Source organism: Calypte anna, chromosome 1, assembly GCF_003957555.1.
Source record: "Calypte anna isolate BGI_N300 chromosome 1, bCalAnn1_v1.p, whole genome shotgun sequence".
Taxonomy (NCBI): domain Eukaryota; kingdom Metazoa; phylum Chordata; class Aves; order Apodiformes; family Trochilidae; genus Calypte; species Calypte anna.
The window spans coordinates 14,744,086-14,763,619 of record NC_044244.1 but is presented as its reverse complement, the minus strand read 5'-3'; the positions used below and the strand labels follow the sequence as shown (position 1 = coordinate 14,763,619).

General features: G+C 40.3%; 1 protein-coding gene across 1 annotated transcript in view; it reads left to right on the top strand.

The window, feature by feature from the left end:
• Positions 1-11,763: 11,763 nt before the first annotated feature.
• Positions 11,764-19,534, top strand: part of LRRK2 (leucine rich repeat kinase 2) — a 63,184-nt gene continuing 55,413 nt past the window's right edge. Inside the window, exons 1-4 of the mRNA XM_030461527.1 lie at positions 11,764-11,976; positions 12,065-12,150; positions 16,399-16,505; positions 19,320-19,408. Of these exons, the coding sequence (XP_030317387.1) occupies positions 11,814-11,976; positions 12,065-12,150; positions 16,399-16,505; positions 19,320-19,408 (445 nt within the window). The 5' untranslated portion in view covers positions 11,764-11,813. The remainder of the gene's footprint in view (positions 11,977-12,064; positions 12,151-16,398; positions 16,506-19,319; positions 19,409-19,534) is intronic.

Genomic DNA, 19,534 nt, shown 5'->3' with positions numbered 1-19,534 from the left:
TATTAAACTCTTATATTTGCACAGCAGACAAAAACAGCTGAGATAATAGTGTTAAACAGGACTTGTGATTGAGAAATGTCCTACACTTTGCATTGTGTGGGACTATTGGCTGAATATTCAAGAGAAAGGAATATAGCATTCTTCTCTACCAACAGACGCTCTCCATAACCAAGGCTGCATCAAAAGCGATGGCTGATCACTCAAAGAAACCTGCCAGGCAGCCTACAGATGGATTTAACAACCTCGTTCTGGGCATTAGGGAAAAAAAAAAAAAAAAAAAAAAAAAAAAAGACAGAAGAAAACAGATCAAATCCAGGCTTGCTATTTCTATGCAGGAGATGGGGACAGGGAAGAGAAAAGAAAAACAACTGCAAGGTGCTTTGTCATTCATAGCCTCATTCACAATGAGTCAGACAGAAGAAATTCTTCCATGAACAAACTTTCTGAACCAGCAGATGTGAGCGTAGCTTTACATACAATTGCAAGTCTCAGTATGTACCAGCAAACAATTGAACCATTCTCACAGAGTAAACAGCAAAAAGTCTTCACAGGATGTGTTACAAAACTTCTTACTGAACTTGCTGAGAAGCAAGTCTGAGAGTAGCCAGGCTCCCCATCTACATAAAAAACACACCAGGGATTCATGTAGCACAGTCTAGAATGACACCTGAGTGACTGGGTAAGATGACAGCAGGGACTGCTGACCAGAGGTTGTATGGACAAGTCATTGCTAATAGCAAATCACTTCACTTTAAACACTCCATTTCTTGCCTGTGCCAATACACTTGAGGCTTCCCCAGCTCAGACACATCTCAACACTATACTTGAAGGCATCCTGTATTCATCCTTCTCATCTTACCGTAAAAATGCTAATCTAACAAATCGCTAAGTGGCCTTACTCATTACTTTGGAGCAGAGCTGTCTCTGCAAGCATAGCAGGGGAATACTAGAGCCCTGTGTTGCAATCTATACCAGCGTCATACAGAAGAAAATGGAAACTAACAGACCAGGGATGATGGCCAGAGTCTTTGCCTACTATGATGAGCTGCTTCAACTGCAGGCACATGTAACAACACTGGATTGTGTTGGCTCAGACCATGTCTCTACTACTACCAAAGCTCAGGACAGGGAAGGGGGACATGGACTCCACAGCAGGCACTCCCTTCACCATGCTCCAGCCTTCTGAATGGAATGCCACCCCCCAGTCAGGGTTGCCTCCTTCCCTCTATGCAAAGCCTTTCAGCTTCAACACTGCCGAACTGCCTTGGTCCTCCCACTTCTTATTTAGCCATCTTCACGTACCATGGGACTTGAGCAGTGGCTTTGAGACACTCATCCCTGAGGCATTTTAGTGCTCAGGTAGACAATGGCCAGTCCATATGAAGGCCTCATTTTCCTTTCTGTTTAAGAACTCAGTCAAGACAAAGCTTAATTCAATTATTATTTTTCCATGGTAAACATCTGGATTTTTTTTTCCTCCTTTAAATAAATGGCTACAAAAGGGCTACCCATGGATTACAAAAAATGTTTTCTTCGCCTTGGTCTCACAGAGCCTGATGGGATGTAGTGTTATTCAGTGACTGAAGTGAATGCCAAATCAATTTCGAGAAAGGCTTAATTACACTGACAATACTGAGTAAAACAATAAAGACCTTGTACACAGTACTCTTGTTAGCAGAGTGCAAGGAAAGAAATAAAATTGCACCCTTTTATTTCCAGAGTTGCAACATCACCCACGGATATGATTAGAAGCCTGCCAGAAAGCCAGCCACTGCTAGTGTTGATAACACTGATATAAATGCACATTACAGCAAGCAGCTGTGATACTGAAGCACTCAAGTATTGCACCTTAATGTCTTACCACTGACACTGCTGAGAGGCTAATTAATTTCAATCCATATTTTAACAAAAGTATTTGGCTAATTAAGACCATTACCAATGAGTATTCCTTTAGCTTACTTTGAGAATGTTAGTAGATTGAGAATTTTTTTCCAGTTTGAAAAAGGCAGTAAATAGATAAGCAACTAACTGAGAGAGATGTCCTCTTGGTAAAAGGAATGGAAACTTTAATACTATTTCAATAGCAAGCTAGGACCTGCTGTATGATAGCTTAGCTGCTGCCTTTCAGTTACTTGATACAGCCACAATGCTTGGAGAGACATAAGAACCCTAATTTCTTATGGCCATTTTAGCCACTTGCAAATCTGCTAAGTATTTCTTAGAACAATTTTTATATTTAAACAGGCTCTTGTAAAGAAAATGTCTTTAACTTACAGCTGGTATAAAAACATACCAAACTTAAATGCATTTTCTGTAAGAACTAAAACAAGATCTACTAACCCCCTAGAGATTTGTAGAAAATGGAAAGTTTATATTTTTATAATCACTGGCAAGCCCAATAAGGTATTTTACCTATAATCTGGCAACATATATCTGGCATAAATCATATGAATAATTGCCTGCATAAGAGACAAGAATCTTCTTCCTTACTAAAAAAAATTGTAGATCAATTCAGCAGTAATATAGCAGAGAGAAGAGAAAAATTATGTGCTGGATTATGACTTACCTTGGTGCCACATTCTTAAAGTATCATTCAGGGATTTATATTAATTTGCATCACTGTCTTTTATTGTACTCTATAACTGTTGATGACAGACAGACATTACAATACCTTCAGAGAGACTCATAAAAATTAAATTGGAAAATACTAACAAAGCTCTAGACCTGACCTTCTAAACCCACTGGTGCTGTATAGTATTAGCTTCAGTTATTAAGAAAATACTTTAAAATCAAATAAATAAGAAGGGAAAAAATCCCAAGATGAGCAGTGCTACTTGGGTCAGACAGTGCTGGCCTCTAGCTGATGAGCAAAGCCACTTCTGAATGCACTGCAGTGTAACTGGGACACTCTCATCTATAGAAAAGTAACATAATGAGAGGTAAGTACCTTATTAGTAGACAAAACATTAAGTAGACCTTATGAAGTAAACCAGTGGTCCACTCTTCCTACTGTATCTGGGGTTCCTTTATTTCATGCACTGTCAAAGTGTTGATTTTTCCAGGCTCTTTTTTCATGCACTCAGTGCTGTTTGATCCTCAGCCATGGGAACATTCATTCCCTTCCAAGACCATCACAGCCCAGTGCTACATCCCCACAGCTGGCCCCTTAACCCTCCTTCTCAAGATAACCTTGAAGCCAGTGCCCCAGCATTTAGGCCTTATGTTGCACCTCCTTAGAAAGCAGCCACAAATCACAGTTATTGTTCAGTTGTAGGTTTTTTTTTTTCTTGACGTTCTGATCAAGTGAAAGCTTTGTCTCTTTAGCAGAAGCTGTTTAATCAGCTACATACTGGCAGAAAACATCCTGAACATCTCCTATGGTTTCTAATTTTGACACACAAAGTGCATCATCAGCTATTCAGCAGGAAAGAGAAGAAAAAAGTAATGGAGCTTTAAAGTACTATAGTAATTTTATCTTCTAACATACAGACATAGTGATACTAGTGATACACAGCAAAGCAGCGTCCCCAAAGGATGATGAGGGAAAAGCAGGTAGGCCAAAGAGAAAATTCAGGAAAGGTGGAGGGCAGGAAACCCAGGAACAACTTTTTTTTTTTTTTTTTTTTTTTTTTTTTTTTTTTTTTTTTTTTTTTTTTTTGAGCAAATCCAGGTCTTATCTTGCCTTTCCTGAGAAAAGCATAGTTTCAAGCAAACTTCGTTTAACTTAGGTTCCCACAGAGCCAAAAGATCCATAGACATGTTACTGCATGGAAATTACACAAGCCAACAAGCCACTAGGTGTCAGCCCGGTTTAAGATATTGCATATACAAATTTATTTAAAATAAATCTCACTTTCATTACACTTCAATCTTCCTGCTATATTATAGAAATGTCATACATACATATACAACACTTTCAAGCTGACTTTAAGGAACACATCTAATGACATTTGCAGAAAATCATAACATCAAATACTTAGAAGCTTTTTGAAACTCAAGCAGGATGCCTGCTTTCACAAAGGTACGTTTCATAGAATCATTTAGATTGGAAAAGATCTTTAAGATCATTGAATACAACTATAAACTGCACAGTGCCATGTCCACCACTAAACCATGGCCCTAAGCGCCACATCCACACATCTTTTAAACACCTTCAGGGATGGACACTCAAGCACTTATCATTGATAAAAATATTAAAGAGAACTGGACCCAACATTGAGCCCTGGGGAACACTATCTGTGACAGGACACCAACTAGATTTAAGTCCTTTGGGCTGGCTGTCCAGTCATTTTTTCACCCAAAAAAGAGCATGCCCACCCTAACCCATCCATTTGGAGGCAGTGGAGGTGATGCACCTTCATGTACAGGGAGCAGAGAACAAGCTCAGGCTCATGGATATAATTTTTAAAATTCAAAGCCCAAACAGGTAAAACAAAGTGAAAAGGTCAAGGTAGAATACCTGCCCTGCCACTATTTTCTGAAGCAATTAATCTGTTAATACCACACAACCCCTGCTGGCTACGAGAACTCATATCACTTCTGAACAGGCCCTGTCTGAGCACTTTTTGTCATCCAAATTAACTCCACACCCTCCAATCACAAGGCTTAAGACACAGAGAACAGGGATCTAATACAGGGAATAATACATATTCGAGTATTATGTCTTCAGTCATAAATATGCATGTTCTCTTCCAAGCAGACTTCAAAACCAAAAAAAGGTGGTTATGAAGTCACTTATATTAAAGTTATCATTCTTCTCTCCAGGGAGAGCATGATGAGACAGACCTAAATGTGAAAAAATGGTCCTGACTGACACCATGCTTGGACAGAAACAGATTGCAGAGCAGCCCCCAGGCAATACCTAACACAGCCTCTGCAGGCTCACCAGTGAAGTAAAGCACTACAGATAAAATAATGGGAGAGCAGAAAGGGAAGGGATAAAAACCCAAAACCAAACAAGAAGAACCTCACAAAACCAAAAACCAAAACCCACCACAATCAGGACTAGCAACTGTCAAAGGAAAGGACAGTTCTGGAACTGTTCCTTTCCAGCAATGCAGAAAAAACAGCCTGCAGTCTTTCCTTGCACACAGCCTCCCCCTCCTGTCAAAAAGATGAAGCTTCAGTTCTGAAATATGTTTGTATCACACTGCAACATACAGTTCTTTCACAACCAACCTCAAGTCTCTCCCTGATCTCTCATCCTCTAAGCGTTTTAGAACATCCAAACCAGTGTCAACACCAAAGCTGTGAGTAATGAAGAAATGAGAACTGCCACATGTTGGCAACAGCAATTCAAAGATTGCTGATATCAAGGGCAGACTGAATTCAAACATGAAGTAGGAATTCTTATTACAGACATGATAATGAATGTTGCCAAGAGGGTAAAAGGGTCCAAGAGAAGAAAATGATTCTTAGAAGAGACATCAGAGCTAACTGAAAACAGAAGGCAAAACCAGCCCCTTTACAACCCAAATCAACCCAGAGCTCCAAACTGGATTTTGTTTCTAATCCTAACCCGAGGAATTGGATAAGCCTCAGACCCAGACCCCAGCCATTACCCAGACAGAAAAGTTCTTGGAGGGGGGCATCTTGTTTTCTAGCAGCCTGCCCCTTCCTTTGGAGTCCCTCTGCAGCCTTACTCCAGGAGGATATCTAGGAATTGTCTCTCTCCTAACCTTAAGGAGAGAATTGTCTCTCCTAACCTTAACAGCGAGAGCATTGAGCCAAGAATCCGAGCATCAGCCCCAAAACAATGTTCTCAGTGGGGAGATCTTTTGGCAGCCAAATTCTTCCCTTGGCATCTCCCTTTAGCCCACACCAAGGGGAGCTTGAGGCCTGGCTTTACATCTAACCCTAGTTCTCATCCATGCCTCAACCCTCAAATTCAAGCCCTGTCTTAGAACAAGTCTCGGGAGAGAAGTCTTCTGGCAGCCTAAACCTTCTGTTGGCTCTCTCTTTGCATTCATACTCTAAACAGAGCCCTAGACTTTGTTCCTCTCTTAATCCTGCAATTTCAGCAGCTGCAAAGGTGGCCTGGATTTTTTGGTCTATGCTTTCACCACTCTGTCACAAGACTCTGCCCAAAAGTATGAGTCCAATAAACATACCATCATGGTAAGAAAATTCCTTGCTGCTTTGCTAATGCAAATGCAATGTTACTACTTATGACACTGCCATCATCAATGCCTAAGCCACACCCCAGCCTGATGCAGAGAAAGAAATGCACAGATCATTCTGGCCAGAGTATTAGCTTCAGTTTAGATGGTTATATTTTTACTATTACAATATCAGACTGCCCTTAGGAAACACCCTGTCCTCTTCAGGGGAACTTATCTCTTATTCCTTGGGTATCTCTACCAGGTCACTGCAAGATGCATACCAATTCCCCTGAGTGCCAGCTCAGGGAACTTTTATCAGCCCCCTGCAAACAGAAGCAGCTCTGAGAATGAGATGGTGCGCACAGGGCACAATCCCAACGAGCACTTAGCATGCAGCCACATCAGAGCTGCAGCCACACTGCAACTTGCTTCAGTTCTCTAAGGGGATCAGGGTCTGCCTCAAGTCTCACCACACCTTCCTAACATACCACTATGGCCAAGCAGTTGCCCACATCACTGCAAAACATTACTGACACAACCTGGACAAAACAGCAACCCGATATAAGCTGCACAAACCGCAACTTCATGTCATTCTGTGAAGTCAATGACCCATGTAGAGCTCTGAAGATTCATGACAGATGCTGTGGTACCACTTCCACAACCTTTATTCATCAGTCCAGTGGGGCAAAATCAGCTGCTTTACGTGTGTATATGGTGCCTCTGTTCAACATAGAAAACAGAAATGTTTCACTGTAAGTGTTAGAAGCTGTGCTGGCTAAGGAGGAAGTGCAGCAACAGGTTCTCAGTTGGTATAGATAAGACCTGGCATGGGCTTGGCCAAAAAGCAGGACCAGAGGAACACAGGACAGGCCTTGCAGAGCAACAAGACTTACCAGAAGTGGGCTGACACTTCCTGAGCCTGGCTTAGTGGCTGAGCACACAAGGACCATATCTTTCCCGCACACAAACACATAGAATGAGGAAGAAACAGAAACCGGAGTAGTACTTCCCCATGTTATACATTTAACATCTTAAAGCTAAGCAGTCCTGGAGTATGGCCCCAGCAAAAAAACATTTAGTTCAGTCCATGACAGCCCATTTTACAAGAAAAATTAAATTCAACCTCACATAAAAAAAAACAAAAAAACCTACACCAATCTAGTCTTCCTTGACTGTTTCAGTTCTAGTTTATCTACACAAAAGAATAGGAAAATTATTATTTGCTTCTTATAGGACGTTACCTATCCAACAAAGACATAACAACAAAAATTATTGGTTTCTTCTATTTAGAAGAGTTTACATCTGCAGTGGTCAAACTCTTGTCAACAAGTGGCAGCTGCACTTCAGGCATCCTGTTTATGTGGCCTCACTTCAAATTCTAGATTAGCATTTCAGCCACATCCATACATTGCCAAGTAGAGGGGAATCTGCCTGACAAATGCCCAGATTCCACAAGAACAAGCAGGATGGACCAGGCAGGGAGACTGCAACAACCCAACACTTACCATAAGGATGAGTAGAAGATAAACACTGAAAATTTCAGATATCTGTAGTTTCAGGCAAGACTAATGTGGTGAGCACCAAAAAGGGCTGTGGTGAGCTGGCTCTGGCTGGACACAAGGCACACACAAAAGTCTCTTAGTCTCTCTCCTCAGTAGAATAGAAGGAGAGAAAATATAAAGGGCTCATGGGTTGAGACAAGATCACTCATTAATTTTCACAGGTAAAACAGATTTTACTCAGGAATTAATGTGTTGCAAATCAAATCAGAGAAGAATAATGAGAAATAAAAAATAATCTTAACACATTTCTGCTCTGTCCCCATCCCTTCTTCCTAGGCTCAACTTTGCTTTTGATTTTCTCTGCCTCCTCCCCAACCTTGAGCAGTGCAGGTGTACAGGAAAAGGGGGTTGTGGTCTGTTCATCACACATTGTCTCTGTTGCTTCTTCTTTCTCAGGGGGAAGACTTCTCACTCTCTCCATCTGCTCCAACATGGGGTCCCTCCCTCTGGAGACAGTCCTTCACAAACTTCCCCAACATAAATGTTTCCAGTGGGCTGCAATTCTTCACAAACTGCTACAGTGAGGGTCCCTAGCAGGATCACAAGTTCTACCAGGAGCCTGCTCCAGATAGAGGCTACCCACAGGATCACAGCCTGCTCTGAGCATCCATCTGCTCTGGCATGGGGCCCTCCATTGGACTGCAGGTGGCTACAACCTCCACAGGCTGCAAGGGTAACCTCTGCTCCAGCACCTGAAGCACCTCAAGCCTCTCCTCCTTAACTGACCTTGGGATCTGTAGAGCTGTTTCTCACATTCTCACTCCTCTCTCTAGCTGCCTTTGCATAGCTTGGGGTTTTTTTGGTTTGTTTTTTTTTCCCCTTCTTAAATATGCTATTCCAGAGATGCATACCACTGCCACTGATGGGCTCCACCTTGGCCAGTGGTGTTGGACATGGGAAATCATGGGAAATTGCCACACAAATCCAATACAACTGATTGTATGTTTTCGTTTACAGAGCAGTTTTGTCTAAGCCTTCTCCAGGGACACCATTCATGTGAAAAACAAAAGATTTGAATATATATATATTTATATATATATATACATACACCACCTTGGTACTGACTACCAGCCAAAAAACTTTTAACAGTGGAAGAATCTTGAGGTAGTAAATATAGATATGACTGCTCAGTTTTTAATATTGCATAACCTTGCCAAAAGCTCATAGGACACATATGCAATGAAACCAGACATAATGCAGAACTGATTGCACCAAGTACAAGTGGTCAGACCTCAAGGTTCATAGAGTCATTACAGTAAGTAGTGAATCCTAACATGTTTTGAACACTAAAAAAGAAAAAAAAGAAACCTTTAACAAAGTGTTTAATGGAATCCTCATTCCAAGTTCTGTACAAGAAAAAAAGCTTATCAGTGTTATGAGGCAGCTACTTTTTCACTGAAATTGGGTGACAAGCAAGGTGACTAAGTCTTGCTAATACATGCATGTTAAAATAACAATGATCAAGGCAAAACCCATTCACATTGTCCTATATTCTTTATACAACCCAAATCTTAGTTTCAAGTTATTAGCAGCCCTATCTGAGTCTAGCAGGATAAATACAGAAGAGTCCAAACTGGGCAGCTAGTTACCAGTCTCAGTAAAAACAGTAAAGGGGAAAAAAATCTTTTGCACCCAAAGTTTCAAAAATGAACCAGCTGCTACATAAATCTGGCAGATGTCACAAGAAAAAAAAACCAAACAAACTAAACAAAACATGAAAAGAAAACTTATAGGGAAGACAGGTGCTTGAAAGTTAGTAATTTCAAATTTAATAAACAACAAGGGAGGTTTAGTGTCTACATAACACTTCAATGCCTAACTGGGACACACTGAAGAAAATACAGTTGAGATCTCTTAGGAGACTGTAAAAAAAAAATTAAACTATAAATCAAGGTTGCATTTCAGCTCTAAGTTTTGCTTTCTGTTTCCCAGGCCTTAAGGTTGCCAAGAAGCTGACATTTGCTTGGGACAGAGTTGTTACGAAAAATACTAACACAGGAAAGGCTCTAAAAGCAGCAAAGCTGAAAATATCATACACACATGATCTCAAGTGACCTATCCAGCACCCAATTAAAGAACTCGCATTTCAGAAGAAAGACCTGGTTCCCAATTTTTGTTAAATAATCAAGCTTTTTTCCAGTTATATTCACTAAAACCCTAATACATAAGTTGCACTTGTGAACTCTTGTATAAACCACAATGCAAGGAACTCCAGAGAAGCTGTGCTGCTGAACACAAAATAGCCACAAATTCAGTTTAAGATTTGAAAGTTGTATTAATATGGCTTTATCAATACCAGAAGGTGTAACTTAGCAACTGGCATTTCCACTCAGTATAAACTATAAAGACTGACCTTTAAGAATCTTTTGCTGAACTTTGATAATAGCCACAGCTTTGCAGGTACTACTGGAGAAAGCTAATTACTGATATAATGTGAAATACTGTATTCATACCATTAGCAAGATAAAAGAATCTTGTCAAAACTGCCAACAACAAGGCTTTAAACGTAGAAAATAAAGTTTTAGTTTTTCTTCATGTTTGAATTACCACTTCTGACGAAAGGAAAAATGTGAAATGTTCCAGTATAACAACCATTTAATAAAAGTGATTTTTTTGTTTAGTCCAGATTTAATCAATTCCAAATATCTCAAACTATTGAGCCACAATTTCATAAAGCTATCTCACATGTATATTTGTTTTCATGTGCTTCAGACACTAGCTCACCACTTAACAACTCCAGTCCCAGTTTACAGGCTGTAATTGGGATGCCAAGACAATAGTTCCTTTGTGCACAAAAACCTAAGGGACACTGAACGATGAAGAGAGCAACATATAAGCTTGAAGACCAATACACCAACAGACCACAGACAATATGTCCAGGATCACATGGCTTCAGAGGCACCACTAAACACTTTTCTAAAGTTAGAGAAATAAATTCGTTATCAGTAACTCTTCTATTTAATGAACATTATGCATCTCTATCAATCAAATATTGCAATCCAAGCAAAAGCTTCAACTAGATCCATACTACCACCAACAGTTCTTCAAAGATTAAGGCACTTGCCTAAAAAAGTCCAGTTCATCAGATGAATTTAAACTCTTAATTTATAGCTCTATATTTAATAAGTATATGCAAGTTCTTTACGCAGCATGTTCTACTGATACTTTCTCTCTAATAAATAATTATTTTTTTAAAGTAATTACTCATCTCCTACCCACACATCACTATCTTGGAAGGGACAGCAGAGGTACCAGAAACATTGCCAGACCTCAGGAAAATTGCATCAACCACAAATGAAGCAATACATGCACACAGCAAGAGAATCTTCTTATCACTAAATGGCAATCTCTCACCGAAAGGCTTGCAAGGAAAATTGATTTCTAAGCACAACAAACACTTGTTTCAAACAAGCCCACAGATCCGTGTCCACAAGGCCAGAGCACTCCAGAGCACAAAGCGCATCTCCCTCAGGTGAGGAGAGCCACAGCTTCACCTCAGCTGCCTCACACAGCCTCAGGAGCCCTCCCACCTTCCCTGTCCCTTCCCAGGCCCCTCCCATGGGGAAGGGATGAAAACCCCAGACACCACACCAGGGCAGAGAGCACTTCACCAGCCCAGGGAGCTGCACATTGGGCACATGGATTGGCTATAGTTCCTTCCCTTCTCCTCCCCTATCCCGCAGGGCACTATAGATCAATGCTCTCATCCACCACAGCACCAAAAAGATAAATCGGCTTCCCCAGTCCAAGCCCCAGCCACAAACACCCCCTCACCTCACCCACAGCGCTGCCTCAGGGCCCTTTTATAGCATAGACGGCTCGACGGGGCGGGCTCTGAACTCCATCCCGACCATCCCATTGGACAGTTGTGTTGTCAATCACCGGAACTGGCGAGCTGCCAGCGTGCCTGGCCCCGCCGCCGGGCCTCTGTGCCAGGGCCGTGGGCTCCCCCTATAGGCAATGGCGGCTCCGCCTCCGCGGCCGCGTTCCCGGAGCGACGGGAGGGGCAGCGGCAAGCGGCCGGGTGACGCCGGGCGGCACTGCGAGCGCGGCGGCGGGACGGGCCCGCACCGCCCGCCCCTCCTCCCTGCGGGCCGCTGAGGCCGGTGGATGGGGTGAGGCGGCCGCCGCGGAGGTCAGCGGCTCGGCCATGGCCAACGCCGACCGAGAGGAGGGGGAGGAGGCGGCGGCGAGGGACGAAGAAGCCCTGAGGAAACTGGTGGTCCGGCTCCGGAACGTCCAGGAGAGCAAGAGTCTGGGGACGGTGGTGCAGACCCTGAGCGACCTGCTGGAGCTGGCGTCCCGGCCAAGCGGTAAGGCGCGGGCAGCTCGGCCGCTTTGCCCTGCCCGGCCCCGCCATGCCCGCGGGTCGCTGACCCGGCCCGTCTCTGTCCCCCACAGCTCCCCGGATCTTCAGTGGAAAGAACGTCCATGTCCCCTTGCTGCTGGTGGTGGACTTGTACCCGGGAGCCGCGGGCGTGCAGCAGGTAAGGGCGGCGGGGCCCTGAGGGACCGGGTGAGGGCGGGGGCCGGGGCCGCCTTCCCGCCGCTCCGGCTTCGCTCCTCAGGATGAGCCGAGCCCTCCAGTTATTTCCCGGAATAAAAGTTACCGCTCGGCTTGCTTATTGCTTTTTAACTTGTTCTCTTCAGTAATGAAGTCATGTTGTTCTGTAAAAGGGCGCTGTATCCGCTTGCATTTAAAGGGAGAGGTGTTGCAGATTTTTGTTGATACCATTCGTTGCATCTCTGTTTTGTCGGCAAAAGACGGCAAAGTACAAAATAAAAATAAAGCGATGTGAATACTGTATGACATAGGCGTCTAAATTACCAGAACTGTATCTAATATATTTTCTGCATCTCAATATGAACTTTGACATGATTAAATAAGTTTCTGAAAAACAGACTTATAATATTAATTCATACATATGTAACCTCAGAGCTGTACAAGCCGTATTTTTAGAAAGGGAAATAAAAATCTTTTATCTAAGAGTAGGTTCTGCAATCCAAGGTACTGCTTGCCTGCTCCAGTAACTTAACATTGGCCCATTTAGATTATAGGCATGGCACTTGCACAGTTTGATGTTGTACTTACAGTACAGCTGCCAGACTTGTCATATGAAACAGCTTCTTCCTGGCAATCATATACTAAATTTCTGACTGTTATGTTTAAAGGATGCTAATAAGCTCCAGATTTCTGTGCAGCCCACTTTTTTCTTTTTTTTTTTTTTTTTTAATTAAGCCTATGTGTATATTTAGAAAATTTTTGATCCCTTTACTTTTTTCTGTTCATCTAGAAGACAAAATTTATATTGCAAATGCCTCTTAAATAATAGTATATTTTAAAGTGCAGAAGGATACAACTCAGTTTAAAATAAGAAATTATAATTGTATAGTGATTAATCTGGAGTAACAGTGATTTTGGGTTTCCTTTGAAGGAAGTAAATACTTGTGTAGAGTCTGAAGTTTTAACTTATGTTACTATTGAATTGGCAGGTCATTAAGACATACAGAAGAATGAATCAGCTGTTATTTTCGGTATAAAGTGTATCATATTTATAACAATTTACAAAAACTGTACCCAGAAGTTTAGACTAAGAAGTAAAAGTATGGACTCAAAACAAGTCTGAAATAACAGCACAAGACTCAAAAATGCATAAGGAAGCTAGTGATTATTTGATTTTCATTTGAACTGTGTTAAGGTGCCTCACTCTTGATCTAATACAGAATTTAAATGAGTTTTCATCTTGTCTCTATCTGCATTTGCAGTCCTACAGTGTTTCAGTTTGTAAGTTTTGGAGCTTTTGAAGCATTACTACATTGTAATAAAGTGTGAGATTCATAGCCAGATCAAATCCTATTCCTCATAAAATGTCATAGGCAGCTTTCTTCACGTTCAGTTATGATATCTACAAACATCTACAATATGTTAGTAGAGCTCTGGTCTTGCCTGTGATTTGTTTACAGTCTTTGTGAATACGCCATTCTCATTTCATGGCAGTGATGATGTAGTCTCTCTGATTTCAGTGCAGTCTCTTTACACTATGAATGAATTTTCATTTAATAAGTGGAATGATCACCCTCTTTTGCTTTTGTCATTGTAATAAAATAGACTGGCATCAGAGAATAAACACAGTAAGAAACAAACCTGAAGCGAGGATTTTGTTTTCTCTTCTCCTTAACTGGTTGCAAAGCACCATGTTGTGCTGGTGTTCCACTGCCTTGTACAAAAGAAATTTGCTACAGACTGCAAGCTTCTTGAGAAGTAAGGTGTTACTGGGATGGAAATTCAATAGTACCTTAAAGTAAAATAGACATCTTTAGATAAATATGGTAGTTTCTTTCTGCAGTGACTCTGGCAATGATTGGAGCAGCTTGGAAACTCCAGAGCAAAATATGCTCACACTTGAGTAAAGAGCTGTGTGCAGAGCTTTATTGTCTCATGTAGAAGGTGTGACCTAATATGAATTCAATACATTGCATGATAGAAATTAAAAGAGTCTTATTTAAAAATAACAGTTTCAGTGCTGCTACCAACTGTTTCTGTGTATAGGAACCTGTAAGAGTTTACAAGAATGTCTTTGTTTGCTGGTTTTTGTTCTGCAGCCTTTAGGTTTTCTGTTATTTAAACATATATGCCTTTCTTATGTGATTATTAAACAGATAGTAAGCTCTCTGCTATCCCAGATTGTGATTTTAATATTATAAAATAGACAACATGTCAGCAGGTCATATGTTTCCATTGATCTTCTCTGGTTTCCACAGTTCTTAAAAGTGTTTGTCAGTACTTGTAGTCACAATAATCCCATTAAAAATGTTTAATGGAAATATAATTTTCATCAGAAACAGTTTTAATACAAAAAGGAATTTTCTACAGTTATTAATATCATCTTCATCAGGTTCCAAATTTTACAAGCACATTCAGGATGGCATGAAGTTTTAAAATAAAATAAAATGCCATGACTTTTAAATTAAAATAAAATCTTTCCTAAGCATGACAGTGTGCAAATGGTCCCCTCTACAATGTCTTTGCCATGCAGATTTGAAATGTGTACCTGATTAACAGTCACTGATAAATCTGTTTTTCTTGGAATATATAAAATTAGGTAATTACATATCCTCATCCTGGGGAGGACTCATGGTTGTTAAGACTGTTCTTTGTGGCTGCGTTTGACACAGACTCAGTTACACAGAGCAGCCTGATCTTCCTGAATGTCCATAGTAATCGGTTTGCAGTCTCGTGCTTAGCAAGCCAGCTTGCTATCCAGGCAAGAGAAAACCATGGAAATTGGCTCCTGGTCAAGCTCAGTCTGCAGACATTATGGTTGTCATTTGCTTAAAATCTTTGGCTCTGCAAATCTAAACTGAAATAGAAACAAAACTACTGCAGATAGTGTGAACTTAGACTGTGTAACCAAGTTAGTGAAAAATAAAAGCAGAATTACAGTTCCCAGGGTGCTGCATCACCTTTTTCATAGTCACAAAACCTGTTATGAAAGCTGTCTATATTCAAGTTTCCTGTGGGTGCATCTGGTCTTGCAGACTCGCAGGGTTAGAGATTGTGCACTTACCATGAACTTTGCAATTCAACATATTGGAGGTAGCCATTTACATTCCTCTTGTTGGCTGTCCTGTCTTGACCCCTTTGCTTTACATAGCTGTAAACTGATACAGTTACATGTACAGTTTTTGAGCCATAATCAGACTGTCTTCTCTCTCAACCCTATTCTTATAGCATGCAAGCCTACTTCTACTTTGTTCCTTGGTTTTGGTTTTTCTTTTCATTTATATCTCCCAGGAAACTTTTATTCCCTGTTTCAATTCCTTCAATTCAATCAGCTTCATCTTGACTTTTGACATATCTCAACTTCTCTTTCAGTACAGTGGAGCTTTCTTGCTCATCAGTTAGTCCTTTGTGCAGATTTTGCTTACTGCATCCTTACTAAAGCCCAATTAATATGTCAGCCTGCAGGCATTGATAAGAGATTTTTCCAATATGGAACAACAAAGAGAAACATTTCTCAGTTCTGGCATTATTTAGAGATGTTTGAAAGCCAAAGAATTTCCATAAGATAGACCAGATAGTTATGTAACTATGTATACCAGTATACATATTGGTGTGTGTGTATATACATATGTGTGTGTGTATATGTGTGTGTATGTGTATGTATATATATATATAAAAAACAAAAAATATATGGATTTTAGTTCATCTTTCCAGTACTGAGGATTGGTGGCAAGAGTATGAAATACATAGCACTGTTTAGGTATCTGATCCCTATTTAAAAACATTTGGCACCTTTAAAAAAATATTCTTTCTCCTCATAATTTGAGAAGAATTAAAATTAAATGGCAAATTCTTGGGGGAAAAAAAGCTTTCCATTTTAGGTGGATTATATGTGATAGCGCAGTGGTCTTTCCTGGCCCGTGATGACATACTGTGGGTCACATTTTTTTCTGTGTCAGCATCTCTTTGGACTATGTCCTTTATCCTCAGTGACTGCTGAAGCACATTGGGAGTGATGTGTTCCTGCAGGCCATATATTCAGAATCATTAACATATGTATTTAAGCTTTTAATGTAATTTTTGTTGTCTTGTGTTAATTAAATTTCCCTTATTGATTTAGCAAGATAGCCTTTCAGAACATCCAACTTGCAAAAGCCAAGAATATTAGAAGGCAACATTGAAGTTTGAAACAGAATATCTGTTCTAACATAGCTGCGTTTTTGTTTTACAGATGGGTTGGTCACTTCTGTGTAAATTAATAGAAATTTTCCCAAGTACTCTACAGAACATAACTCCTAAGGATGTTGGGAAGGACTGGGAAGTACTAGGTGTTCACCAGTAAGTATTCTGTATGTAAAGAGTCTTCCATAACTCTTCTGGGTATCATATTTATGCAATGAGGTATATTTACATAGTTATTATATCAGCTTCTAAATGTGTAAAGATTTTTGTTGTTTTCTTCAGCTTTCAGAAAGGGAGGCTCATGTAAGCAGAGATCTTACCTGTGTATATAAACACCTGATGGAGACAGTGATGGAAACAGCCATCCTTTTAGTGGCACTCAGTGACAGGATGAGAAGCAATGGGCATAAATTAAAATAATAGGAAATTACACTTAGGCACTAAAAAACAAGCAAGATTTTTTTTTTTTTTTTTTTTTTTTTTTTTTTTTTTGTGGTTGTTGTGACACTGATCAAACACTAGAAGTTGCCTAGAGAGGTTGTGAACTCTCAAGCCTCAGAGATGTTCAGAAACGGACTGGGCATGGCCTGAGCAATCAGCTGGTTTTGACCCTGCTTCCAACAGGGGAGTTGAAACAGGAGATCTTCAGAGGTCCCTGCCAGTCTCAACAATGCTGGAAATCTCTGGTTATCAAGGTCTTCTGTTTTAATAAAGAGATGTAGTATTACCTGGATGGTTGTGTGTGTCTGTGTTCTTTCCAGATGTGATGAATTGTATCTTTTAAGCTTAAAGTAGTGCAGATCAAGAGGAGAATTTGTCATGCCTAATCTTAGTTGTCTAAAAATTCAGTATTTAAACTGGTCACCTCAGTGACCTGTGAAGTCAGTGGACACAATTGCCTTCAGAGAGGATGACTCATTCCAACTTTTTTCTAAGTTACCCTGGAGCAAATTGTGGCTTGGACTTGCTCATCTCCATCCTCTTGAGGAAGCCAAAGCAGCTGGTTTCTGGATGGCTGTGGTTAGTTGGGATGAAAACTCACATCTGTAGTTGTGCCATAGCACAAATGATAGTTGTTGATGTGTGTGTAATACAAAGAGGGGAGAAGGGCTTGTTTTGGTGTTCTCTTGTTTTGACAGGTTGCCTCATGGCCTCATTCAGGGCTGATAATGACAGCAAGAAGCTGCAGCCTTGTAACTCTCCTAGTGAATCTGCCACTGCCTTTGTAGTCTTCACCTCGCCTTTCCTTAGAAAGGCTGCTGTTGTAAGATCATTTGCATGAATGAAGATGCAGTTTGGTTTTATTTGGGGTTTGTTTATTTGTTTTGTTTTGGTTTTTTTTTATAGAGGCTACACTACCTGGTCAGTAGGGAAAAAAGTGTTGGCAATTTTTGTTGGAAAGTGATTTTGGTTGTTTTTCATGAGCAAGGAATAAGTGAGCTGAAGCTGCACAAGCTATCTGAGATTTCTTTGGAGACTCAAAGGCTTGTTAATTAACTGAGACTTACTCTGAGAGTTAGAAATATTGGTGTTTGTCCTGAAAAAATTGTGCTTTCCCACAGCTTCCTCAGAGCCCCCACAGTATGAGCAGTTGAACAAAGCATCATTTTCAAACTCAAACCTCAGTAAACATCTGATGATAATGTTGTACAAGATTCCTTCCCACTATCGATATTTTAGCCAACTGCATATCCCTGTTTGACATCTTGCTGGTTTTGCTTGCTGTGGAGAAACTTATTCTTAGTTGGGGAGTGGGCTCTGTCCTTTCTGTCAGTGCCAAAGGCAGAGCAAGCCAGCTGAACTGTATCTCAGGTTCCTTTTAGAGGTGGGACTCAGACTGCAGTGCTCAATACCATATTGGCTACATGCTGCTTGCAGCACAGCAAGACAGAAAATAGTTATCATAGGGAGGAAAAGGTAGTTTTCTTTGCAAGAGTTTTTCACTGTTGTGTAACTATTTTAGGATGAAAGAAATCTTAAGCTAGAAAAAGCATTTGTTCCTTGTCTCTCAACCATGAGTCAACTTGACCAAATTACAGTCAGTTTACAAATGGTAGTTTGGTATTGATCTAGTTATTCTTGGCAGGCAGTGTGATAAATAATTTAATAGTTGCTGTCACTGTGAGGAGTAAGAAGAAAATTCCTTCAGTGTATTTGCATCCTTTTTACAAGCTGAAGTAAACTTTATGAGATGTTTTGTAATATGTGTTAAACTCCCATAAGGTAGATGAGGTTTAGAATATTTTACATTGTCACTCCTGGTTATTCTTTAAATGTGAGGGTAGAGGCAGGGAATTTACTCTGCATTAGATATGCTTTAGTGGGTGAATCTTTTACCCTGAAGCATACAGAGCACCTGCAGAGCACTTCTATAAAATGCCCTCTTCCCAAAGCAGAATTCCTTCCCCACAGCAGAAATCATGAGTGAATGGTAGACAAGGGAGAGACATTTAATGGTTTCAGAGCATGTCATAACTCAGTGGTGTTTTCCATCCATTCAGGGTGTAAGGATTAAGAAAGTCTAAGCCACAGTTAAAAAGTCATCTGTGGTTGATTATGATGCAGCATGTCAGGGGTTAATATCCATGGGTCTCAGAATTGACAGTCTATTAAATGTTTCTTTTTGGTGATCTGTCCAGCTCACAATCCTGCTTTCTCTAGAGTAATGTCAGCCTGAGTGAGACTTGTCCTCTGTAAAATATATATAACCAATTAAAAAATTAAAGTAAAATTGATACATTGCACATAATTGAAATATGATAATGGTTAAAATACCAGCATCATTTCACTGCTAACTTGATAAAAACATAGACTGAAGAAGTTTAAAAAAAATAATTGGGAGCTTTTTAAGCTTTTGATAACTCCTGTTTTTAAAGTAAATATTTGATAAAATTTTGTGTATGTTAATACTTCTCTAGTCATAAATTTTTGTTTGTTTTTTTTGTTTTGTTGTTGTTTCATGTTTTTTAGGCAGATTCTTAAAATGCTTGCAGTCCACAAAGGGAATATAAATCTCTCAGTAACAGGACTGAAAGCATTAAACCTACTCCTCATGTCAGGTATTGTGTTTTACATTTTTACTTTGTCTAAGGCTTTAAACCAGAACTGTAGTATAAAGTGACTGTAAATGTCAGACCTGATTTTTCTCTTGGTTTTACTCCTTAAATTCACATCTCATATGTGCC